The sequence below is a fragment of the Hemibagrus wyckioides genome, linkage group LG02 (assembly GCF_019097595.1).
Source record: "Hemibagrus wyckioides isolate EC202008001 linkage group LG02, SWU_Hwy_1.0, whole genome shotgun sequence".
Classification (NCBI taxonomy): Eukaryota; Metazoa; Chordata; class Actinopteri; order Siluriformes; family Bagridae; genus Hemibagrus; species Hemibagrus wyckioides.
In genome coordinates, this window is record NC_080711.1 from 7,304,339 (window position 1) to 7,325,872 (window position 21,534).

The 21,534-nt window shown below is 39.7% G+C and overlaps 2 protein-coding genes across 2 annotated transcripts; both read left to right on the plus strand.

Annotated features, from left to right (window-relative positions):
* Window positions 1-414: 414 nt before the first annotated feature.
* On the plus strand, window positions 415-4,129 carry LOC131343578 (myosin phosphatase Rho-interacting protein-like). The gene is made up of 5 exons (XM_058375377.1): window positions 415-700; window positions 1,640-1,717; window positions 1,810-1,875; window positions 2,977-3,125; window positions 3,948-4,129. Exons 1-5 carry the CDS (start codon window positions 578-580, stop codon window positions 4,066-4,068), a joined length of 537 nt encoding a protein of 178 aa, XP_058231360.1. The 5' UTR covers window positions 415-577; the 3' UTR covers window positions 4,069-4,129.
* A 3,463-nt stretch (window positions 4,130-7,592) lies between these two features.
* LOC131370003 (protein outspread) lies at window positions 7,593-15,697 on the plus strand (the record flags this gene model as incomplete). The annotated part of the gene is made up of 15 exons (XM_058416992.1): window positions 7,593-7,682; window positions 7,772-7,828; window positions 7,908-7,976; window positions 8,051-8,140; window positions 9,064-9,173; window positions 9,351-9,807; window positions 10,592-13,003; window positions 13,254-13,401; window positions 13,698-13,803; window positions 13,955-14,114; window positions 14,402-14,509; window positions 14,830-14,916; window positions 15,046-15,151; window positions 15,234-15,307; window positions 15,398-15,697. Coding segments are annotated over 15 exons (4,137 nt in total), but the record flags the coding sequence as incomplete, so codon positions are not given.
* Window positions 15,698-21,534: the final 5,837 nt, after the last annotated feature.

The following is a 21,534-nucleotide window of genomic DNA, read 5'->3' on the forward strand; positions in this document are numbered from 1 at the left end:
CCACATTGTCACAACAAACTTACAATATATCTGGACTCAAAAACAACACAATTTGGACACAAAAAAAAACTTTCTACACAATCCTGGAGACTGCTTTTCTTTCCACCCCTGTCTCTTTGCAGAGAAATCATTCGTAAAGAGCCTTTTTTCCAGCTCCTTCTGGTGGTAGTCACCACATTCAGCAACACACAGCAGTTCTGCCATTAACTCACACATTAGAGGAAGGGGAAGACAGGCACTGATGCAGGACCGAGGCTACTGCAGCACCAGGGCTGGGAGCACGTGCCCAGGTAACAGATGGTGCAAGTCACGTGACGCGTCGTTTTCACCTGCGGCTATTATTAATCCTGCTCCTTACGGCTTCTTTAAAACGGATTTGGCTCGAGTTTCGATACAAGTCGGTTTTAACAGCCTCCTGAACACTTGCAAGTTAGTGCCTGAAATCTTGCGTTTTTAACATGCACAAACAGGCGGTGATTTGATATCATTTATTTTAATAATGACCGACATTTTTCAGCGTTTGAATGGAATTAGCTGAGGGTAAGAAACCAAACAAAACCCACTGAAGGTGCTCAAGATGTTTACCCCGAGAGAAAACCGCTGTCGTCGCTTTCAGGCCAACATCTTCAACAAGAGGAAATGCCAGAACTGCTTCAGAACCTTGGATTCACACACACTCAGTGAATCCGATTTACACGCAGTAAGAACACGGTTTCTCTCTCTCTCTCTCTCTCTCTCTCTCTCATTTATATATATATATATATATATATATATATATATATATATATATATATATATATATATATATATATATATATATATGTATGTGTGTGTGTGTGTGTGTGTGTGTGTATATATTTTGCCTCGATTGCTGATGGACTTTATACCATACCCAGTGCTCAGGTCATTATGTAAGCAATAAAACGCAATCTGTACGTTTACATGTAACCAAATAATCCGTTAGTAGTCGGATTGAAGAACCTTCATGTAAACATCAGTCTATTTGAGCCCGATCCGAATTAAAATCCCGATCTGGCTGAAAGGGGTGGTGTTGATCTGAAATAAACCTGGTGAATGGGGAAAATGCTCGAATCCGACTATTTTCCTTCAAAAAAAAGAAAAAAATACCTTGCGTGCATGCGCAGTGCAGGTGTGAACAAGATGTTTGTTCAGGTTATATGTAATGTTTTTGTTCAGGTTATATGTAATGTTTTTGTTCAGGTTATATGTAATGCGAATCCAATGTTTAAATCTTGGACTTGGAAATCTTGGACTTCAGCCATCTGTTGCTGTGCTCACTTTTCCCACTCCCTGCTATTACTTCTATCATTAGAAGGGGAACACCACTGAGCAGATATTTGTGTGATGGACTCATTCTCATCTCAGAACAGCAGTGATGCTGACATGACCCACTAGTGTTATGCAAGTGATTAAATGCCCCTGCTGCACCTGATCAAATTGTAACCGAGCACACACGCTGTCATTAGAGTGGTTATGTGGTGGAGAGAAGTATTCTTCACCCAAAATAGTGGTCCTGTGTTGATTTATTTACCAATAAAGTATATCAGGTTTTTATGTGGGGTGGGGGTCTGACTGATGACTAATCTCTTGTCTTTCTCTCTCTCTTTTTTTCCTGAAGCCTAAACCTGTGAAAGCTGGTTGGCTTCTTCTAGCCCCACAGTGTATTGACTTTCTGAATCCTGCCCATAAGAACAGGGTAAGAAACTTCATGGTACATTTTGGTAAATGTTTCCACTTACTTACAATGTTTACCTCACCAGATGTGTGTGTTTACCTTCTGCACCCCAGAAATGGCAGCGACGATATTTCACGCTGTATGAACATGGGCTTCTGCAATACGCTCTGGATGAAATGGTACTATTGAACACTTACTTTCCACTTCATGCATGTTTATGCAGTTCTCTAATCAACCAGTCATGTAGAAGCAGCACAATGAAGAACGTCCTTCAGAGCTTCGGTTAATGTCCAGACATTAGAATGAAGAAAAAGTTATTACTTTGGTGTGGCAAGGTTGTTGGCTGGTTTGAGTATTTCAGAAACTCGCTGATCTCTTGGAATTTTCACATACAACTCTAGAGTTTACACAAAGTACGTTGAGTGAGCAACAGTTTTGTGGGTGGAAAGACCTTGTTCATAATCAGAGTAGACTGAACAGATTGATTTGAGTTGTTAGGAAATTTGTAGTAAGTCAAATCGGCACTCTTTACAACCGTGATGAGCAGAAAAGCATCTCGGCATGCACAAAACATTCACCCTAAAGTAGGTGGGCTACAACAGTGGAAGACCACATCAGGTTCCACTCCTTTCAGTCAAAAATGGTCTTTTTCTAATCTTCTAGTCTGTTTGGGTGAGTCTTTGTTCATGGAGTGGAACCTGGTGTGATCTGGTGTTGTAGGTTTGATGGCGTTGTGTGTTGTAAGATGTTTTTCTGCTCACTGCAGTTGTAAAGATTATTTGAGGTACTATAGACTTCCTTTCAGCTCAGACCAGTCTGCTCATTCTCCTCTGCTCTCTCCTTTCAACAAGATGTTTCAAAATGCAGACCCTCTGTTCACAGAATGTTTTTGGTTTTCGCATCATTCTTTATTAACTCTAGTTTATACAGAATGATTAGAAAACCGTTTCTGAAATGTTCAAACCAGCCCACTTGACACTAACACCTATGCCACAGTTAAAGTCGCAGAGATCAGACTTATAGACTCATTTCTTCATTCTGATGGTTGATGTGAGCATTACCTGAAGCTTTTGACCTGTATCTGTATAAATCTATTGCATTGTCTTGCTGTTTAGATAACATCATGAACATTCCTAATAAACTGGACAGTGAGGGTCTCTTCGCCTTGCTACTCTATTTGCTATTGACTTCAGAGTACAATGAGTTGTGAATGTCTTGTGATTTTCATTTTTTAGGTTGATGGAAGTTCATCTTTATTTCTCTGTGTGTGTGTGTGTTAGCCTGGAACTGTGCCCCAGGGCAGTTTGAACATGAGCCATTGCAGTGCTGTTCATGACGCCTCATCCCAGACCAGTTTCTTCAACAGTCTACGCCTTTGCTTCAGTGACCGAGATTATTATATAAGAGCAGAGAATACAGACATCACTGGGTAAACACTGCAGTTTCCCTAAAACCTTTTATCATTTGGATTTTCTTTTGTTTCCTTGTGCAAAGAGAACTAAAGCTATCCTGTGGTTTTAGCATATACTTAGCGTGATTTGCTACAGTAAGGACAGACCTAGTTCTTTTGCTCTTATTGTTTTCCTTAATCATCCCTTTTTAAAATTCAGTGTTACTTGTGTAGCGCTTTTAACCATGGACATGGTAACAAAGCAGCTTTACAGACATTTACATTCAGGATATAAAAGCTAGGAAAGAAAGGGAAAAACGTCCTGAAACGATTTGAGGAAGAAACCTTGAGAGGAACCTGATGCAAAAGAGAACCCATCCTTATCTGGGTGACACTAGATAGTGGCGATTTATAAATAATTTCCCTTCTATAACTTTGTATTATACGGTCAAAAAGTGCAATTACACAACCAGGACCCTTTCACTTCCTTTCTCTTGGATTCTTTGTTTTCCTGTTTACAAGAGCTCAAGAGCTGCAGCTTTCTCTGCATGATAATGATTGAAAATTATCACTTTATCACAATTTCTCTAAACATTCTTGAGACTAGGATCCTTCCTTAACTTGTCATGTAAGACCTGTTGCACAAGCAGAAGTCCTGCACATGGTCTACATCTCTGTGGCGCTAGAGCACTAATGAATGTCACTGAAGGTTTCTGTTCGAGCTGTCAATTTGCAAGAATTCATTGTTTACTGGAAATTGTGTTGAAATGACTAATAATGATGAACACTAACTACTTGTGGTTGACCTTATTAACATGCCTTCATTATTTTGCATTGGAATATAAACGTGTTCTCACCTAGGTGGCAAGAAAACCTGCTCGTTCACTCGAATGCTGCAAAAACAAACCACAAGAAGAGAAGGAGAGAGTCAGCTCTCCCACTGGTATGTGCTTTTCACCGGTATACACAGTATATGCGTTAACATTTCAGAGCTATTTCTGTATAGTAGGAAAAAAAAAATCATTCCTGGAAAGGTTTCACAAGTGGAGTTCCAGCATTTTAAAATGTGTTGAAAAGAGAGAAAAAGTACATTCCAGGAGCGTGGGGCATTTTGACAGATGATGGCTGTTTACAATTTAGGTTTATGACTGTTTCATACTAGCAGGTAGCTTTTCTAACATCTACATCAAAATCTGATATTTCAACAAAATCTGACTCTTGACTTGTGTGAGGTCGAAACTGGTGGTTTTTTACCTCTGCATTTGGTCAGCTGCCTCATTATCATATTATATTCTTGAGGACAAGATTAAAATCTAAAGTCAGAATTACACACATGTAGGTACAGTAATGTACCTTTGGTCAAATTAAGCAATATTTGCAGACCTAGACTGTAACAGATTGATTTGAGTTCTGTAGGGCCATGGAAATCAGTCTTGACCTGCCTTTATTGATTTTTATTTTCATTTGTCCCTTAAATCTTTGGGGTTTAAGTGTGTGTGTGTGTGTGTGTGTGTGTGTGTGTAGTATATCTTTAAACAGTCAAGGTCCAATGACTTTTTTTTTTTTTTTAATGTCTTTTTAAACATCCTTTTGGCCAACTTTGTTTAATAATAAAATTGTTTAAAGAGAATGAAAAATGGATTAATGGCCTGATTTGAATCTGGATGAAAGTTTCGTAGTAGCAGGAAAAAAAGCTGCTGTGAGTTCATATTAGGATTAAAATATGTTCTTTTCTTTTTTTAATTGTAGTGGTTTTTGCTTGTTGCCCCTTTAAATATTCACCTCCAAGACCTCACTTCAGTTTAATTATGCCTCTAACTGCTGCGCACATATCTCTGTCCACTTGATTTACATCTCTTTCTCAGTCTTCTGCCTCTGCCTGCTGACAACAGTCCATTTTGTGTGTGTGTGTGTGAGGGTTAGTGTGTAAGGATGCAGTTTGTCTGGCTGAAGTGCAATTAATTATTCTCGGTAGCTCATGTGTGTGTGTGTATGGTGATGTGCTGGTTAGTGGAACATTAGTGGAATTAATTTTAATGATCTCACCAGGAGTATGGAGAAGCCTAGGACTATGTTGCATTGTGGTGTAACTGCAACAATCAACTTGTATCTTTTACCTTTATCTTCTCTTCCTTGCTCTCTTTTTATTCCTTTCTCAGCATAACCCAAAGAAACACACACTAACTGAAAGAAACCAGTTGTCTGAGAGCAGTAATGGTCACTATAGCCTTCTTCTTCACTATATAGAGTTCCACCAAGAAGAGAAGCCATGGAAACAGCATTGTTTGTGTTTACAGCAAGGAAAATCTCAATCCTGGAGATCTTAACACCAGGATTGGTGCTGAAGGTACCAATGTCGGTCAATGTGATAGTAAAGACACAAGTGCCAGTAATATGGGTGGGGTGGAAGTGGGTTGTCCAAGCCCTTCTTCTCCAGGGGCGGGGCTTCGAGACGAACCCGAGGAGCTCACTGAGAAAGGACGAGTCGACTCGAGCAGCAGAATGAGCCATGCCAGCTCTCCTAGTACCTCCTCCATCAGTTCCTACCTTTGCTCAACGCTTAGTCAGCTGCCCAGTCACTTCAACACTAACGGTAAGAGCAGAAACAGGAATGTTATGGCCATGTGGGTTTCTTTTCTGTCTTTTTGTTATGTTTTTAGGGAATGTTATTTATGTAATGCAAAGCCACTATGTAGGTATGTATCTGTATTTGTTTGTTTTGGATTTATACCTGAAGTGGGCATGGCCTAAAACAAGAGGGGAGAAAACGAATACCACATCCCCAATCATATATCCACAGGAGTTTTCTAATGCATTTAATTGGTCTTAATTCCGCAAATTGTAATCAATCTAGTAGCCTAATTTATTTCAGACACTTGTGAGTCGCAGTGACAGTGAAATTTTTATGACAGCAGAAGACTTCCAGCAACATGAGAAACCGCAATCATTGGTGATTAGATGGGGGTGTGTCCAGAAACATGACAAAGTTGAACTATCATGGAGCAAATGTGGAGTGACTTGGCGGCGCCGATGGTAGTAAAGGCAGTAGAGTACAAATGATCCGTAGCACTTGATCCATGTCCTGTAACGTTTCTGAAAAGCTTTTAAATAAAACAAAACAAATTATACCTCTTCAATCTATTTACAGCACATCATCTGTTCAATCCAAATGACTTGTTGTAAAGATGCTGATGCTCATTATAAGTATGTCGTTGCCAGCTATTTGTCTTCGTATTGCAGGATGTTCGGCCAGCCCTGCCTGCTGATTTGCCAGGAAATTGTGCACGTAGGCTGGAATGCCTGAGCTAATTTCCTTTTTTTTTTTTTTTTTTGCCTTTTTCACTTTCTCAGCACCCAAGAGCCATGAAGGCATAGAGAGCGGCTATTCCTCGCTGGAGAAAACGAGATCCGATGCAGAGGACTCGCAGACAGGCCCTGACCAGGACTACAGGTGTGAATGTCTCACCCATACCACTGCTTTACATGGTGGGCTCCACTTTCCGACTTCCTCTGTTACCCAGGCTCATGTCTCTGGGACGTGTTAACGGTGGGTTTGAAGGTGTGATCGGGCTTTAGGGTGGGGCAGGTAATTAGTGTAATGGAAGAGAAGGGACAGCAGCAGGTACATGCGTCAGGATCACACTTGCTCAGGCGTGGAAGAGGGGAAACGCACAGAACACACAGCCCAGGAAGAGAGGAGGTGTACCGTCTGTTCGGAAAACAGCGCAGGTAAGAGAAGTAGCTGCTATTCCTCAAAGGTTTTTTAAAAATACTTCTAAGCAATAGTTGATGCCTTAGTAAGAGCCTTTTTATGTAACTGACGTTCTGTCTGTCTGTTTTGAGATGCTTTCTAAATGCGCTAAATAAATGAAATCTCACCATATCAACAACTAAAGCTTTTTGTAAATATATTTGTGGCAGGTTTACCATAAAAGTCCTTTTGTTGAACCTTGTTTAGTAGCAAAGTAAGGTGTTACTATAGACACACTAATATATTATGGAAGCTGTGGCGTTGTCGAAAAATAAAATACCTTCTGAACAACCAACAATCAGTAGGCAACCAAATAACATAAATATTTCGCCTACATGTAAACCGAGTCTTGAATCAATTCAAGTCATTTGGATTGAAGAAAATAGGCACATCCCTAATGTGTGTGACACCTTTTTATAGAGGATTTTCTCCTAAATCTGAGCATGTCCCTTTTGTTATACATGACGGAAAACCCTTTTATGTGTTTTCAGGCGCTCGCTGGTGATCGATCAGTTTGAGCAGGAAAATGGGATACATATGCCTTCCAGAGAGCTGTGTTCCCCTTCATCAATATCAACTTGCTTCGCTGCAGAATGCGATCAAGACGAGAGAGCGAACCGTAGCACGACACGGGTATCTCACGTGCATCTTGCTTGAGCTGAGATGCTGGGCAGGTTGCTTCAGAGGATGTTCATTTGGAATTAGGCTTGTTTTTTTTGTTTTGTTTTTGTTTTTGTTTTCTTTTGCAGGCATTCACTCGTGGTCATGGTGCGTCTGGTGTCTGTGCCTCCAACTGCCGTCGCTCCAAATCACTGGAGCGCAGTCTGGCAGAACACACTCACACGGTGGGTACAGCCAACAAAACACTGCACTGAAGTTCAACAAGCAAGTCTTATCCATGTGGTGATTTTTTTTTCTCTCTCCTTCTTCTCAGCCTGACCTGTTAAATTTTAAGAAGGGATGGATGATGAGATTAGGAGAAGATGGAAAGGTAAACAGAGTGCAATGAAGATGGTAGAGAGAAACGTCTGTTTAAATGTGTTTTATTATTATTTTTTCTCTTATTTTAGTGGAGGAAGCATTGGTTTGTTCTTACTAACCAGAGTTTAAGATTCTACCGGGATTCTGTTGCTGAAGAGGTACGGTTGCGTTCAATTAAAAAAAATATTACTGGTCCACTAGTGCTTAGTGATCTGACTTTTATTTATTGCAGGCTGCAGATCTGGATGGTGAGATCAGCCTGTCTACATGTTATAACATCACAGACTTTCCTGTGGAGAGGAACTACGGCTTTCAGATTCACGTATATATTCATCATACACGTTTCTGTGTGAATGCATTCTTTTTTTTGTAATACCGTCTCGAGAAGTAATACCATCGCAGTCACAAAAGACAAATTACTGAACCACACCAAATTACATCACATCAATTCCCTCTGCAGGATGAACCACAAACCCTATATTACTATTGGAACTAATAGCCACTAGGTAGTTATCTCTCAAAAATGGACCAAAAGAGCTTTTTTGACAGATCAGCCTATCACTAATGCTCTTGCCAGTACTTGAAAGATCCACTTGTTGAGTGCCCTCACGTTCTGTCATGGTCCTGTCAGTGAAAATTGTTTTGAGTAAATTTCACGTGAACTAAAATTTATCAGCTGGCTTAACCTTGCTAGCATTAGACAAGAGTTTCTTCCCTCTGGCCTTCAGACTCCTCATTATGGACACGTCCACTTCCCTGTTCCCTTAAAAGACCATAAATTCTCTGTCGCACCACTGACATTCTGCATGCTGCAGTTTTACTGATATGCAAGGAAATTGCACATCAACTTATTTATTTTAATTATTTATATTCATTCTTATTTTTAATGGAGTCTTTTCAGCTTAGTTTATTTATATACACAGTCTTAAGGTGGAGTTTTGATTTCACTCGATAACTAGGTGACAAATAAAAAAATCTGGACTCTTAACGGAGTCCATCAAAACTTTACTCTACCTGTGCCTGTTCCTTACATGGTTCCTTATAGGCTGGCTGACCTCTCCCTTTCATTGTGCTGACATTTTGTGCAGTAGCTCAACAGTGAAGGGATCGTTATTTAAAAATAAATGGGTAGTGCAATGCATTATAAATAGTGCAATACAACCCTGAATTTCACATATTTGCACTCAGAGTGGCTAGTGTGCTACAAAAGTATTAGGTTTGATCATGTCTATAAACCTCTTGCAGACCAAAGATGGAGTTTTTACACTCTGTGCAATGACTTCTGGGATTCGCCGGAACTGGATTCAGGCAGTTATGAAGAATATTCAGACATCTGTTGCCCCAGATGTCACATGGTAAAAACTAGTAATTAAAGTCCTCCATGTTGGTTAATTGAAGAAGACAATGTTTGGTTCTCATGATTAACTCATAACTGATGTCACTTATTGACATCGATATACATTGATTATTTTTGCACCATTTCCTTTCCTCATATTTGCACGCAAAGTTATGAATTTTTCATTCCTTCTCAGCTCTCTTCCTCAAAAAGTGCCAATGGACATGGTTTCTAAATGTAAATCTGCCCTTGCTTCAAACTCTCCGTGTTCAGAGGAGGAGAAGAGGAGTAGTGTCGGTGAACGACGCAGAGAGGGGCGTTACAAAACCTTCGACTGGGCTGAGTTTAATCACATGAGGAAGAAAAGGGAGACGCTCAGCAGGCAGTCGGGAATAGAATCAGAGTTTGTCTGTGAGGACTCTGTGCCCCCAGCACCTGCACCATCTCCTGAAGAACCTGTCACAAGCTCCATCACAGTGAAACATACAGAGACGGCACGGGATCCACACTTTCCGAAGCCTGGAGGCTCCTCACCGCTCATGGTGAGATCCAGTATTATCGCCGGTAAGCCGGCCGATCAGAAGAGTGCAGAGGTTGATGGTGTGGATGTCTCTAATGACCTAGCTAATGCACAGATGGAAGAGAGAAAAGAGGTACCTGCATCCTGAGTTACTGTGACGACAAAAACATTAAATCATGTGGGGGGGTTTTTTCTAGCTAAAAAGATCTAAATTGATATTCTAAATTTAATAAATAAGCTGTAAACTAATAATATAAATAAATTCTGATAATTGAACAGAATAGGTGTCTATGTAGAGCTGAGGAATAAGACTGGAATTAGCAAAACACTGTAAAAAAAAAAAAAAAAAAAAAAAAGACCTCAAGGGGTTTTGAAGGATTGTTCAGGGTTCTTAAAGAGGTTCTATTCCAAACACATTTTGTTAAAGTTTCTGTGTAGAATATTTACAAAGGAAAGTGCCCCAGCAAAGGGACAACCATAAGAACACTCAAGGATGCTAGCTGAAACCTCAGTGTAATATTTTACAAATCTGTACCTCATAGTAACAATGAGCTGATTAGATTTTAGTTTTTCTGATATTTAAAGGTTATTTTGCTGATTAATCGCTCTACCTGTCTAAATAGGTTCTACCTCAAAGCCTTTAAGTGTCCCAGGAAACTTAAGAATGCTAACTGGAACCTTATTTTAATTTTTATACACATTTATTGTATCTCTTTGGTTCTTTTGCTGGTTAATGGATCTTTCTGAAGGGGCTCTACCTGAATCTAGGACCTTTTCTGAGATGGAAATTGTTCAGTTTAGGTTTTTGCATGGAACAAACCAAAAAACTAATTGGATGTATTGTTTCAAGTATCTCCCATATTTCTATGCATAGCTATTATATTGTATGCTAATACTTAATTTTTTTGCTGTTTTAGATTGATCTTTACACTATGCCATCACCAGCCACATTTTGCTCAATATCAGTGCAAACAGAGTGGCAGTGGGACCTTGAGCTTCAAACATTCCATTCAGAACTGAAGGCCATGTATGAGAGAAGTGAGAGAGAGGCAAGGGAGTATATACTCTCTGAGGCCCGTCTGCAGGCTGAGTTGAGTGGCAGCCTAGACCGCCTACATGAAACTGAATCAAAACTACAGAAAACTGAAGCCACCTTAAAGGAACGAGAGAATGCACTGGAGGAATTGCGAAGTTCTCTGGAAAAAGTTTCAGAACTTCTGAAGGCTACAGAAGAGGCACAGGCTCTGAAAGATGCTCGTCTACAGAGACACTTGCGCCTCCTTGAGGAGAGTCAGGAAAGAGAGAGGAGGAGTCTCGGTGATAGTCTTGAGCATGCAGAGAAGCGTGGAAAGGAACTGGAGGAGCGGCTTTTGCAAACAGAAGCATTGCTGCAAAATATGCCAACAGGGGGCATTGTGGAGCAGTTGGAGAGAAAGTGCCAAGAGCTGCAGAACCAGCTAGATGAATCAGACAGCGAACTGGGTAGGTTACAGGCACGGCTTCAGAACGAAGAGACGCTGTACTATGATCTGGAGCATAACTACGAGCAAGTATGTGAGGAGTTGGAGTTTATGCGTGGTAAATTGCAAAACTGCGAGAGGGTATGCGAAGAGCGCTTTAGAATCCAGTTAGAGCAGCAACAAGAAAAGCTTAATAGGAAAGAGCACGAATTGCAAGAAGTATTTCTCAAAATGGGTTGTTCAGGTGTGACTCTGGAAATGACTGGCATTTTTCAGCCACATGTGTTCAACCAGCATCTTCAGGAGGGCCCAAGCAATGGGGAGAAGGTTGAGAATTTGGGATTTGATGATTTGGAGAAACAGCCAGTTATACAAGGGGATGAATCAGATCAAGTAATCTCTGTGATACAAGCATTGGAGAGCAAGTTGTGTGACACAGAGGAGAGGCTTCAGGAGATCACTGTGCATCTCCAACACCAGCAGCAAAGACTTGGTGATGAGGTTAATGCTCATAAAATTGATGATCAATGGAGTGTGCTGGTACCCAATAAGTCATATGGACCAGGTACTAGAGACAACAACCCAAATGGAAAAAATTGTGGGATCATACAGGAAAAGATTGCTACTAACGGTAAGGTTGGCTTGATTACTAGTGAGATGCTTCACTTTGATCTCCAGGAAGCATTGCAAGACAAAGGTACAAGTCCAGAGAAGATTTTATCTCAAGGGATGACTAGCAGGATGCTGTCCCTAGAAGCACTGGTCATCCAGAGGATGGCTTCTGCACTAGAGCATCCCACCAAACACCTCCTAGAAGGTATTTCAGAGTTGCAATCCCAGACCAAGGCCCTTAGAGGGGCCTTTAATGGGAGGCATGAAGGGCCAGTCACAAGGAACTACTCACAGTTGTTTTCATACTATCAAGAGATGGGTGAAGTAGGGTGCTCACTGGATGAATGTGAGATCTACAGCATGTGTATGAAAGCAGAACTAGCATATCTCACATACACAAACCACCTACACAATACAGAGGAAGCGCATGGGTCACAGGCCTATAGTGTCCCATTCTGTCTTGGGTCTGGGGTTAAACCTCTTGATGCCAAAGGCAAGACCATTTCTAAAAGAGGACTCTGGCTGTCTGATGTCAGCCTGCCTGAACTGGTACCATGTAAGCCACAGACGCAAAGTGAAAAGGCAGGATGCCCCCCTGGAGACATAGACAAAGACAGTCTAGTAGTAGAGCTGCAGGCACAGGCCCGTTCCCTCCAGGCCCTCTCCAAGCAGCTGCATCCTTTGGATGAAGATACTGTTGCACTCTCTGAGATTTCTCCAGTCCTTCTACGGACTGTGTTGTTCCAGGCCATTTTAGCTTATGTTACATGCAAACTACATGTGGCTCTGCAGCAGAAAGTACGTCTCTTGCAAGACCAGCAGGAGCAGGCTGCATCCCAGTGCCACAACCTGGAGTCCATGTTGCAAGAACAGACTGAGCGCTATGAGGAAAGGCTGCGTGAGGACCGGGTGGTCATAGAGGTGGCCGAGCTGGCACGCATCTCAGCAGAGACTGATGCCCAGATAAAGGGACAAGAAGTGCAGCAACTAGAGGAAGAGTTTGAGAAAAAGCTCCAGGATCTTCAGCAAATGCATGAAGCTGAGATGACCAGTCTCCATGGATACTACACCGAGAACCAGTCACAGACTGTGACCCCGACAGAATCCAATAACGGAGATGCAATACTTTCTGTGACCACTATGAAAGAAAGAATCGGCGAACTGGAGCTGCAGGTTAAATGCTTGAAAGATGAGCTTCACAGAGGAGATGCAAAAACCTTGCGACAGGCCTATGAACAGGAATTGGAGACACTGAAGGTACTCCTCTGTGGTGGTTCTCACTACATTTTTCTGACATGAAGACTAGATTTGGGCTGCATCTTGGCTCAGAGCAATTTTCAGTGTGATGAATTTCACTAATTGAGTGATAATGACGTTTACTGGTACATTAAGCAATCCAATTCCAGTGTAGATCAACTGATTTGCAGTCCAGAAGACATTCTTTTGAATTTGTTTGGAATTGCATTATTGTGTGTATTTCTGTGTATTTTCCATGCTTGTGTGTTAGGTCACCTGTGAACTTGGCTTCAGCAGCATGGAGCAGAGTCATCAGAGGGTGATCGAGGAGATGCAGCGGCAACACCAGATAGAGGTGGAACAGCTGCTGGAAGAGAAAGAGAGGGTACTCCAGGAAGAAACCAATGCCACAATCGCAGGTACAAGACCAATTTTATAATACCTATTGATGAGTAGGGTAGATACGATCAAGCACAGGCTCAGTTCAGGACAAGGTTCGTCAGTATTACTACCTTTGTAGTTGTCAGACTGTCTACCCAGAAAGCACTGTTTGCTGCTGGGTTGATTAATGCGCTTCGATGAGGCTACTTACCATTGTAAACACCACATTGTCAGGCACTACTTCTCCCCTAATGGTGCCCTTAACAGCCCTGCTTTACTGGTTCATAATTCCATTGTTGAATCATTGATATTGATTTATTGTGTGCATGTGTAGCCATTGAGGCCATGCATAAAGCCCATAAAGAGGAACTGGAGAAAAGTCAAAAAGCTCAACAGAATGGAGCCAGCACAGACATCAACAAGTTGCGTGTCCAACTGAAGTAAGTGTGTCTGCATTTACATTCCCTTTTTCTGGAAAACGATGAAGAAGGATATTTAAAAATCTATATACTGAAGGCTCAAAGGAATAGGAACAATGCTTGGTCATCAAATTTGGGAATCCTGACAATCTTTTGTGTCTCTGCTGTTCAGAGACGAGTTGGATTCGCTACACAGGGAGCTGGAAGTGTTGTCTGAGCAGTACTCGCAGAAATGCCTGGAGAATGCACACCTGAATCGAGCCATAGAGGCCGAGAGACAAGCCCTGAGCTCTGTAGAGAGAGAAAACCAGGAACTCCACACACGCAATCAAGTACATTGCAAATCAAATAGAAAACATTTAAATTCAGTGTTGCTATAAGATAATATTGTCAAAGGCAAATTGGAATGTGAAATTTAAAAGAAATATTAACCTTATTTATATACTGTACTTTAGTAGATTTATATGTCTGGTTATGTAATAGTTTTCGTTGTATTAAAAGGTTTGCTGATTCGTTAGAGCAACATCAGAAAAAACAGCTATTTTTTTTATTTATTTATTTATTTATTATTTACTACATTGGGGTAAATTTGGTGTGTCTGTATGATTCCGTACCATAGGAGCTGAATAAGCACTTGGTGGCTGAACTCTCCCTAATCCAGTCTTGTGTGAATGGAGGAGTGGACCAAGCAGAGCCCTCTCGGAGCAAAGATGTGATTCAGCTGGAGGTAAAAATGATTTCATTAATTACTACACACACTTGCTGTTTGTATCTAATAGTAATTGAACCAGGGGCATAGTGGCTTAGTTGTTGGCATGATCGCTTCCTTCACACGTTAAGGGTTCAGTCTTTTCTGTGTGTTTGTACTAGTTTATTAAAAATCTGATTTTAGTTAATATTCTGATATTTTAGCCAATAGCAGTCATGATTTTGGTGATTTTTAGTACATGGTTTGAGTTTTGGACTAACATTTTAGCCCCTGATCGGAGTTCATAGATTAGACACAAGGTTGCAGATGGGAAATGATGGGATTCATGTATGTTTTAGGTGGCATTAAGAGTGAAGGAGTCAGAAATTCAGTGTCTGAAGCAAGAGATCAGCTCACTAAAGGAAGAGCTACAGGCTGCAAACAGAGTAAGATTTCTTCTGAATTCTGTAGCCATGCTGATGTTAATAAACAGGCACTGTATGCGCATATTTTCACCAAATAAAATGTCTAGAATTTTCCATAGATGTTTACATTTTTATTATGTGCTTTTTCAGCATTGTAAGAAGCTGCTTAATGAGTTGAGCGTTTCAGAGGTCAGATGTCCAGCTGCCTTTGTTAAGCGCAGTGCTGAGACTTGCAGGCAGCGAAGCCAAAGTTATGGTGAGTAAACACCGTCATTTTGTTTGTTTTTTCTTGAAGGGGCACACGCAAACCTTAATGTTGTGTGTGTTTTACACTGTAGATGTGATGAAGTCAAGAAGTAATCCTGACTTCCTGAAGAACCGAACTAAACCAAAGCAGCCAACCCGGTCCAAGGTTTGAACTCTGATCATTATTTGAGCAAAATGCAGTACGTCTGTAAAAGGAGAACGAGCTGATTCGACACTTTTTCGTTTCCCTTCTCAGAGTATGAGAGAACCCCTCTCTTTTCAGGAGAGGATGAAGCTTTTCGAATCGGGCAGCAAATAGAAAGATCTGATTGCGTCCCTGTATCTGTGCACTTTTTCACTATTTTTGTGTGTCGTATATGGGCTTAAAATAATCTTTAATATTTATACATAAAGGTAATGGGTTTATTAATTTATTTTTATTCGATATATTCTGATGCTAAGATCTTTCTTTGGTCCGTCCCTAATCTGTGTTGTCGTACATTTTGCTATATTTATTTTTCTAGCCATTTTAGTTCATTTAAAATGTAACCACTGCTTGACCTGACTGTATTTTTATTAATAAAATCAAACTGAAAATAGTGCAAGTCATTTGTACACTTTGTCTGTTCAGAAGGATGTGCTGTTGGTCTTTGATAATGTTCTCTCTCATCCTGTAAAGGATTGTGTGTGTGTGTGTGTGTGTGTGTGTTTTTAACTTCCTGACCGATCATATCTCAAGTTTAACAAATCTGCATTAATTCATGATAATCATACAATTCTGTACATATACACTGGTTATTTTATTGTTCTTTTTTAAAAATTCATTTTTAATGAAACCTGATCTAATAAATCAGGTTAAATACAGCTTATTTGTATTTATTTGTTTATTTTTTACATTTTACTCTTTAGCAAAGGATTAACTAGTGACATTTCTATCCCTTTATAGTTACATTTAGTGTTTAGTGTAAAGACCAGTGTCTTCTGTCTCTATCTATCTATCTATCTATCTATCTATCTATCTATCTATCTATCTATCTATCTATCTATCTATCTATCTATCTATCTATCTATCTATCTATCTATCTATCTATCTATCTATCTATCGCTATATCTATCTATCTATCGCTATATCTATCTATATAAAAGAGGATCTGACTGAGAGAGTCTTTATATATTATTGTAATTTCTAACAGTTGTATTAATAAAAACTACTTTATTGAAAATGAGCTTTTAAACCTTAGCTCACTTTTGGTGCATTTATTTATATTAGAAGACAATATTTTTTCTGTAAAAACTTGCAAATGGACATTGGTAATAATGAGACCTATTCAAATACAATGTAGCTCCCCATAACACAAGACTATTTATGATTTGTTTATATTGTTATGGCTAAATTGCAGTGATTTTACAGCTAGCTACAGTTATATCTGGTGTGTTTAGCTAGATTACACCATATTATCCTATCTCCTTCTGAGTATTATTTTATTTTCTTATTTATGCAAAATTATCTGCCAGTCAAACGACAGTAATCAGGCACTAAGTTGCAAGGCAGTAATTGGGCGATACCAACTTGTCTCGAAAACTGCGTCCCCGTTTCGAGATTCTGCATCTTTAGCACACGTATACTGAATACTGATATTACTGTCTGCTCAGTCACTGTAAACCCAGACTGATTGTATCTTTCGTTTGCATTGAAACGGAAATCGAGTTAGTCAATAGACATGATTTTTATGTGATGGGACATTTTGTTGCCCCCTATGGCCTTTCTTCTTCAAAACCTTATTGGGTAAAATTCTCATCCCTCTTCCCCTGTTTGCTCCCTCAGGGCCACTGCACCCACAATTAATCTTCTCTACTTTGTCTTTTGCCCCTGTGGGGATAAAGGATAATCATTTCAATATTTAATGGAACTTCCTAGAATACTGTCTGAATATATCTCTTGTAATGCCTCTAGTAGAATTTAAAGCCATATTCTCTTTCTCTCTGTTAGGAAAAGGATATTTAATCTGCTTATACTGTATTGATGTCTAGAGAAGTTGCTGAACATGATCCAGTTTTCATCTCCAAGCTTAAAATCATGGAGGAATCTTCAGTCTTTAGATATTTTATTTAGTAGAGCTGAAAGTGCACTTCTCAGTAGTAAACACATTAGATGTGATTATTGATTACGTAAAAACACAGTCTTACAAAAATATGAAAGAAAAGGAAAAAGCTTCTGTACCAGTGACTCTCGAACCTCGGTCCTATCCAATGAATGGGTGCATAGTGACGTGGAAAACCGTCATGATACACCTATAAAGTGTTATGGACGTAACTGGACATGTCTTACCCCTTTTTGCTATTTCTTCTGTGTTGGTTTTATGTATTGAATATGTTTTAATTTGTTTTCTGGTGCCATCTTGACAACCACTTCCTGGAAGAAGTGATATTGCATCTCCGTGGGACTTTCCTGGATAAATAAAGGGTAAATAAAATAAAAAAAATTAATGTGAACAACTAGCAAACGATCCTCTTTAACAACCCCTGTAATGCAGAGGACCCTTCTCTACATCTTCTCCTTATTTACAGAGCCAGAAGCACTTTCTCATCAGACCTCTAATTCAAACATATGAGTATTTGAAAAAGACTAAATATTATGGGAATATGTAGATCAAAATGGTGTTTATGGCATCACAAATGTGTCACAGTGATGACAGATGGATCCATCCTAGGCCTCCAATGGGAATTTTGGCTCACTGAACCTGAACATTTTCATTCCCCAGGGTCTCCTTGTATCCCTTATGCTTATTCCCTTGGGTCCTTAGAATCATCTTTACTTTTGCCCTCATTTTATGTAGTTATGCAGTATTATATAATGCCCTGAAGCTGAACAGTAAGAAAAAACTATGCATTCAAATGCATTCTTTGAGTCTAAAAATACTTATTTTATACTTACTTGATTTGTTTGATAGATTAATTACTTTCAAAAGTATTTTATATCTTCTTGTCTAATTTGAATTGATTTCCTTTTTTTATATAGCCTGCTTGCCTTGCACCTCCTAGTTTGGGGGTTCGATTTCCACTTCTGCCCTTTGCTTGTGAGTTTACATGTTCTCCTCATGCTTTGGGGGTTTCGTCCGTGTACTCCAGTTTCCTCCTCCAGTCCAAAGACATGCATTGTAGGCTTAATGGCATCTTTAAATGGATAAGTGAATGTGTGTGATCATGCCATGTGACGGATTTGCACCCTGTCCAGGGTGCCCCATGTCCCCCGAGATAGTCCCCAGGTCCTTTGCGACTCTATGTAGGAAAAACAGTAAAGAAAATGGATGGCTGGATGGATATGGTCCCTGTCAGTTATCTATAGAAATTGCTGATATAGAAACAATAAGGTATTAGAACAACCGCATTAACATAGACCTCTGGTTTTGAATTACAACTATTGCTACAGCTGCTGTTATATAAACTTAAACCATTCTGACCAATCAGATACGAGAATTGAAGTGTAAGTAGCTATAATAAACGTATAAGCAGCTAGATCTTCAGCAATGCTTTGCTGACACATTTGTTGTATATTTGTTGTTTACTTTCCATTTCTAAATCCATTATTTCGCCTGTATAAATACGATCTCTTGTCTTTTGGCTCAGGCTGTCATTTCTACTTTTCCACCAGTAGATGTCGCTCTATATCTATAATTAACACACAACTACATGAGCGAGACTCTGCTAATTATTGAATCATAAAGTCTTAAACCCAAATGAACCAGATAAACGTATTCTTTTCTCATTTATAAATAACTAAACGTGCTCACAAATATATAAATACAAAAAATAGAGGATGAAATGGATGGTTGATAAGCTACTAATCAGTGTAGAGTTGATGGAGAGAGTGTGAGTTGTTGACCAGAATGTTTCACGGCTAGCATGAGGAGTGAGCAGAATCAGAGCCAATGAGTTTATAAATTGGCAATATGGTCTACATGCAGGGCTATCAAGCGAAGTGTCCCATCGCCTAAACACAAGCTTAATATCATTGAATACGGTCATAGAGTCGCTGTGAATAATCCTGTGTTAGCGAATATAGCACATTACACTCAGATTGTTGCAGCTAAAAATGCTTGCTTTTGTATTGCTGCTGCTTTATTTAGAGCACATTTTCATAATGTGCATACCACCTTGGTTTTTATTTTTGTTGAATTGCAAAATTGCAAGTACAGGAGCCTCCTTTTAAACTCCTGTGAAGACACGAATGTATTTCATTTCTACCTTAGCTTTAGCCAATACGCGTGTCAATCGAATCGAAGAGGGTTCAAGTATTTTTCCCATGCCATGATATTTTTCCTTTTAATCTCCCTTTCACTTTTCAAGCCCTGTCATTAAAATTCACCATCAAACTAAAAGAAATCTATAAACCTAAAATAACCTTGAGTTTGGTAAGCCAGCTAGTTCAGGTTTGTAATTTAGCTAGTTCAATCGGCTAGCTTGGTTAGGTTTGCAAACGTGTTTCTTTCTCTGCCATTTCAGGAAATGAAATGAATGAACTATAATTTTAGGCATTCGACGAAACGATCCTGACAACATAAGTTATGACTGCAGCTTGGAAGTTAAGATGTCCTACACAACTTTCCATCTGCATGACGACCGTGCCAATCTGTCGCTATGTTTCCCATCTTGGAGAACACGGTGATACTTTATGTAGGTGTGCACAGCCAAATCCTAACACCTAGAGTGCTAAATGAACAATTTGCTCCATCTGCGTCCAGCTGGTCTTATCTGAGCACAGTAGGTGTTGATTTAACACAGGGGATTTTGTTGTGTACCGCTTTTCGGAAATTGATGAAAGAACGAGGACGCGTTATTTCCCGCTGTAACTCCCAGATCAGCTAGCTTATACTGATGAGACCTGGATCTAAATCTGTAGCATTTTGTGTACACTTTTAGTTTTGCTGATGGCGGTTTATGTTGCGTTTTAGGTCTGTGTAGGTGTGAGAGAGAGAGAGAGAGAGAGAGAGAGAGAGAGAAAACGAGTGAACAGCAGGTGTGTGTGCTTCTTGATGATATTTCTGAAGGCTGCTTTGTGTGTGTGTAATTAGTGATGAATTATTCATGTTGCTTTGAAGCACTGATCTTTTCATTACAGGGAGTTTAGACAACATTGATTAATTTTGGAGATGACAATCCAAAAGTCTCTTCCCCTCTCTCTCTCTCTCTCTCTCTCTCTCTCCCTCTCTCTCTCTCTCACTGCATGTGTGTGTGTGCCCATGCTACACCGTCCACCCTCTTCAGTTCTTCTTTCAGGGCATTTGTGTTCCCATGGAAACAAGTTTAAATATCTGTACATGTCACTCACTGGCTATCTCTCCATCAGGCCTTTTTATTTTTTCGCCTGGCTTGACTTTACATCTTTGTCCTATTACCCTGGCTACTGCCAGTTTCAGTATATTATGGGTAGATCTGCGATAATAACGAGGCTGATGTTGTGTGATAGCTATGTCTGTTCATGATGCCAGTGTCTTTCTGAATGACAGTTAACAAATGAACACGACTCTGTCTAACATCATCTGGCCGGGGAAAAAAAACAGCAGTAAATACAATCATGGTTAGAGCGAAAGCAGAGATCCGTGATTAGCTCCGTGATTGTCTCCAGGTCTACTGAGACGGTCGGATAAAGTGAGCTAAGCTTTCGGGTTTCTGGATGTCAGTCTTTTATGTAAGTGGTCTCTACCTGCGTTGTGCTGCTGTACCTCTCACCTCAATTTAGTCTAGCCAGAGGCTCATTTCTCTGTCGAGGACTCTGAGGCTCATACGCTCTCTTGCAGCATTAAAGGAGAGCTTTTAGTTTTTTGTGTGAAATAATAGACTAGACAAGGTCCTTTTTTTCTGATAGTGGTTTTTCCTTTACTTTAACTTTATTTAGGCCTATATTTACATGTGCGTTGTTAACTGTGACTCTTGGCAGCACTATTATAAGTAGTATCTCTCTCTCTCTCTCTCTCTCTCTTTATATTTATATATATATATATATATATATATATATATATATATATATATATATATATAGGGTAATTTTTGTTTAGATCATATATATATATAGCTCTGGAAAAAATTTGAACCCTATTGAAAACCCCTGGAATGTCATCAATAGGAAGATCATCCATCTTCCTCTTGATGACATTCCAGAGGTTTTCAATAGGGTTCAAATCTGGAGATTGGGCAGTGGTCAATTTTTCCCCAAAGCTATATATATATATATATATATATATATATATATATATATATATATATGATCTAAACAAAAAATCTGAGGATATCATTAGCACAGACTAATCACCAAATAACCTGGTTTTTTCCAGTCTTCAGCTGAGTCTGTGTCTCAGATTTTTTTTTTTTTTTTTTGGCTGACAGGAGTGGAAC

Bases quoted from the DNA above. Each gene is read 5' to 3' on its own strand.
- LOC131343578 (XM_058375377.1), top strand. From the start codon at position 578: ATGTTTACCCCGAGAGAAAACCGCTGTCGTCGCTTTCAGGCCAACATC. The intron at 1,876-2,976 runs GTACTATTGAAC...TGTGTGTGTTAG, and splicing joins AATACGCTCTGGATGAAATG to CCTGGAACTGTGCCCCAGGG. The intron at 3,126-3,947 runs GTAAACACTGCA...GTTCTCACCTAG, and splicing joins GAGAATACAGACATCACTGG to GTGGCAAGAAAACCTGCTCG.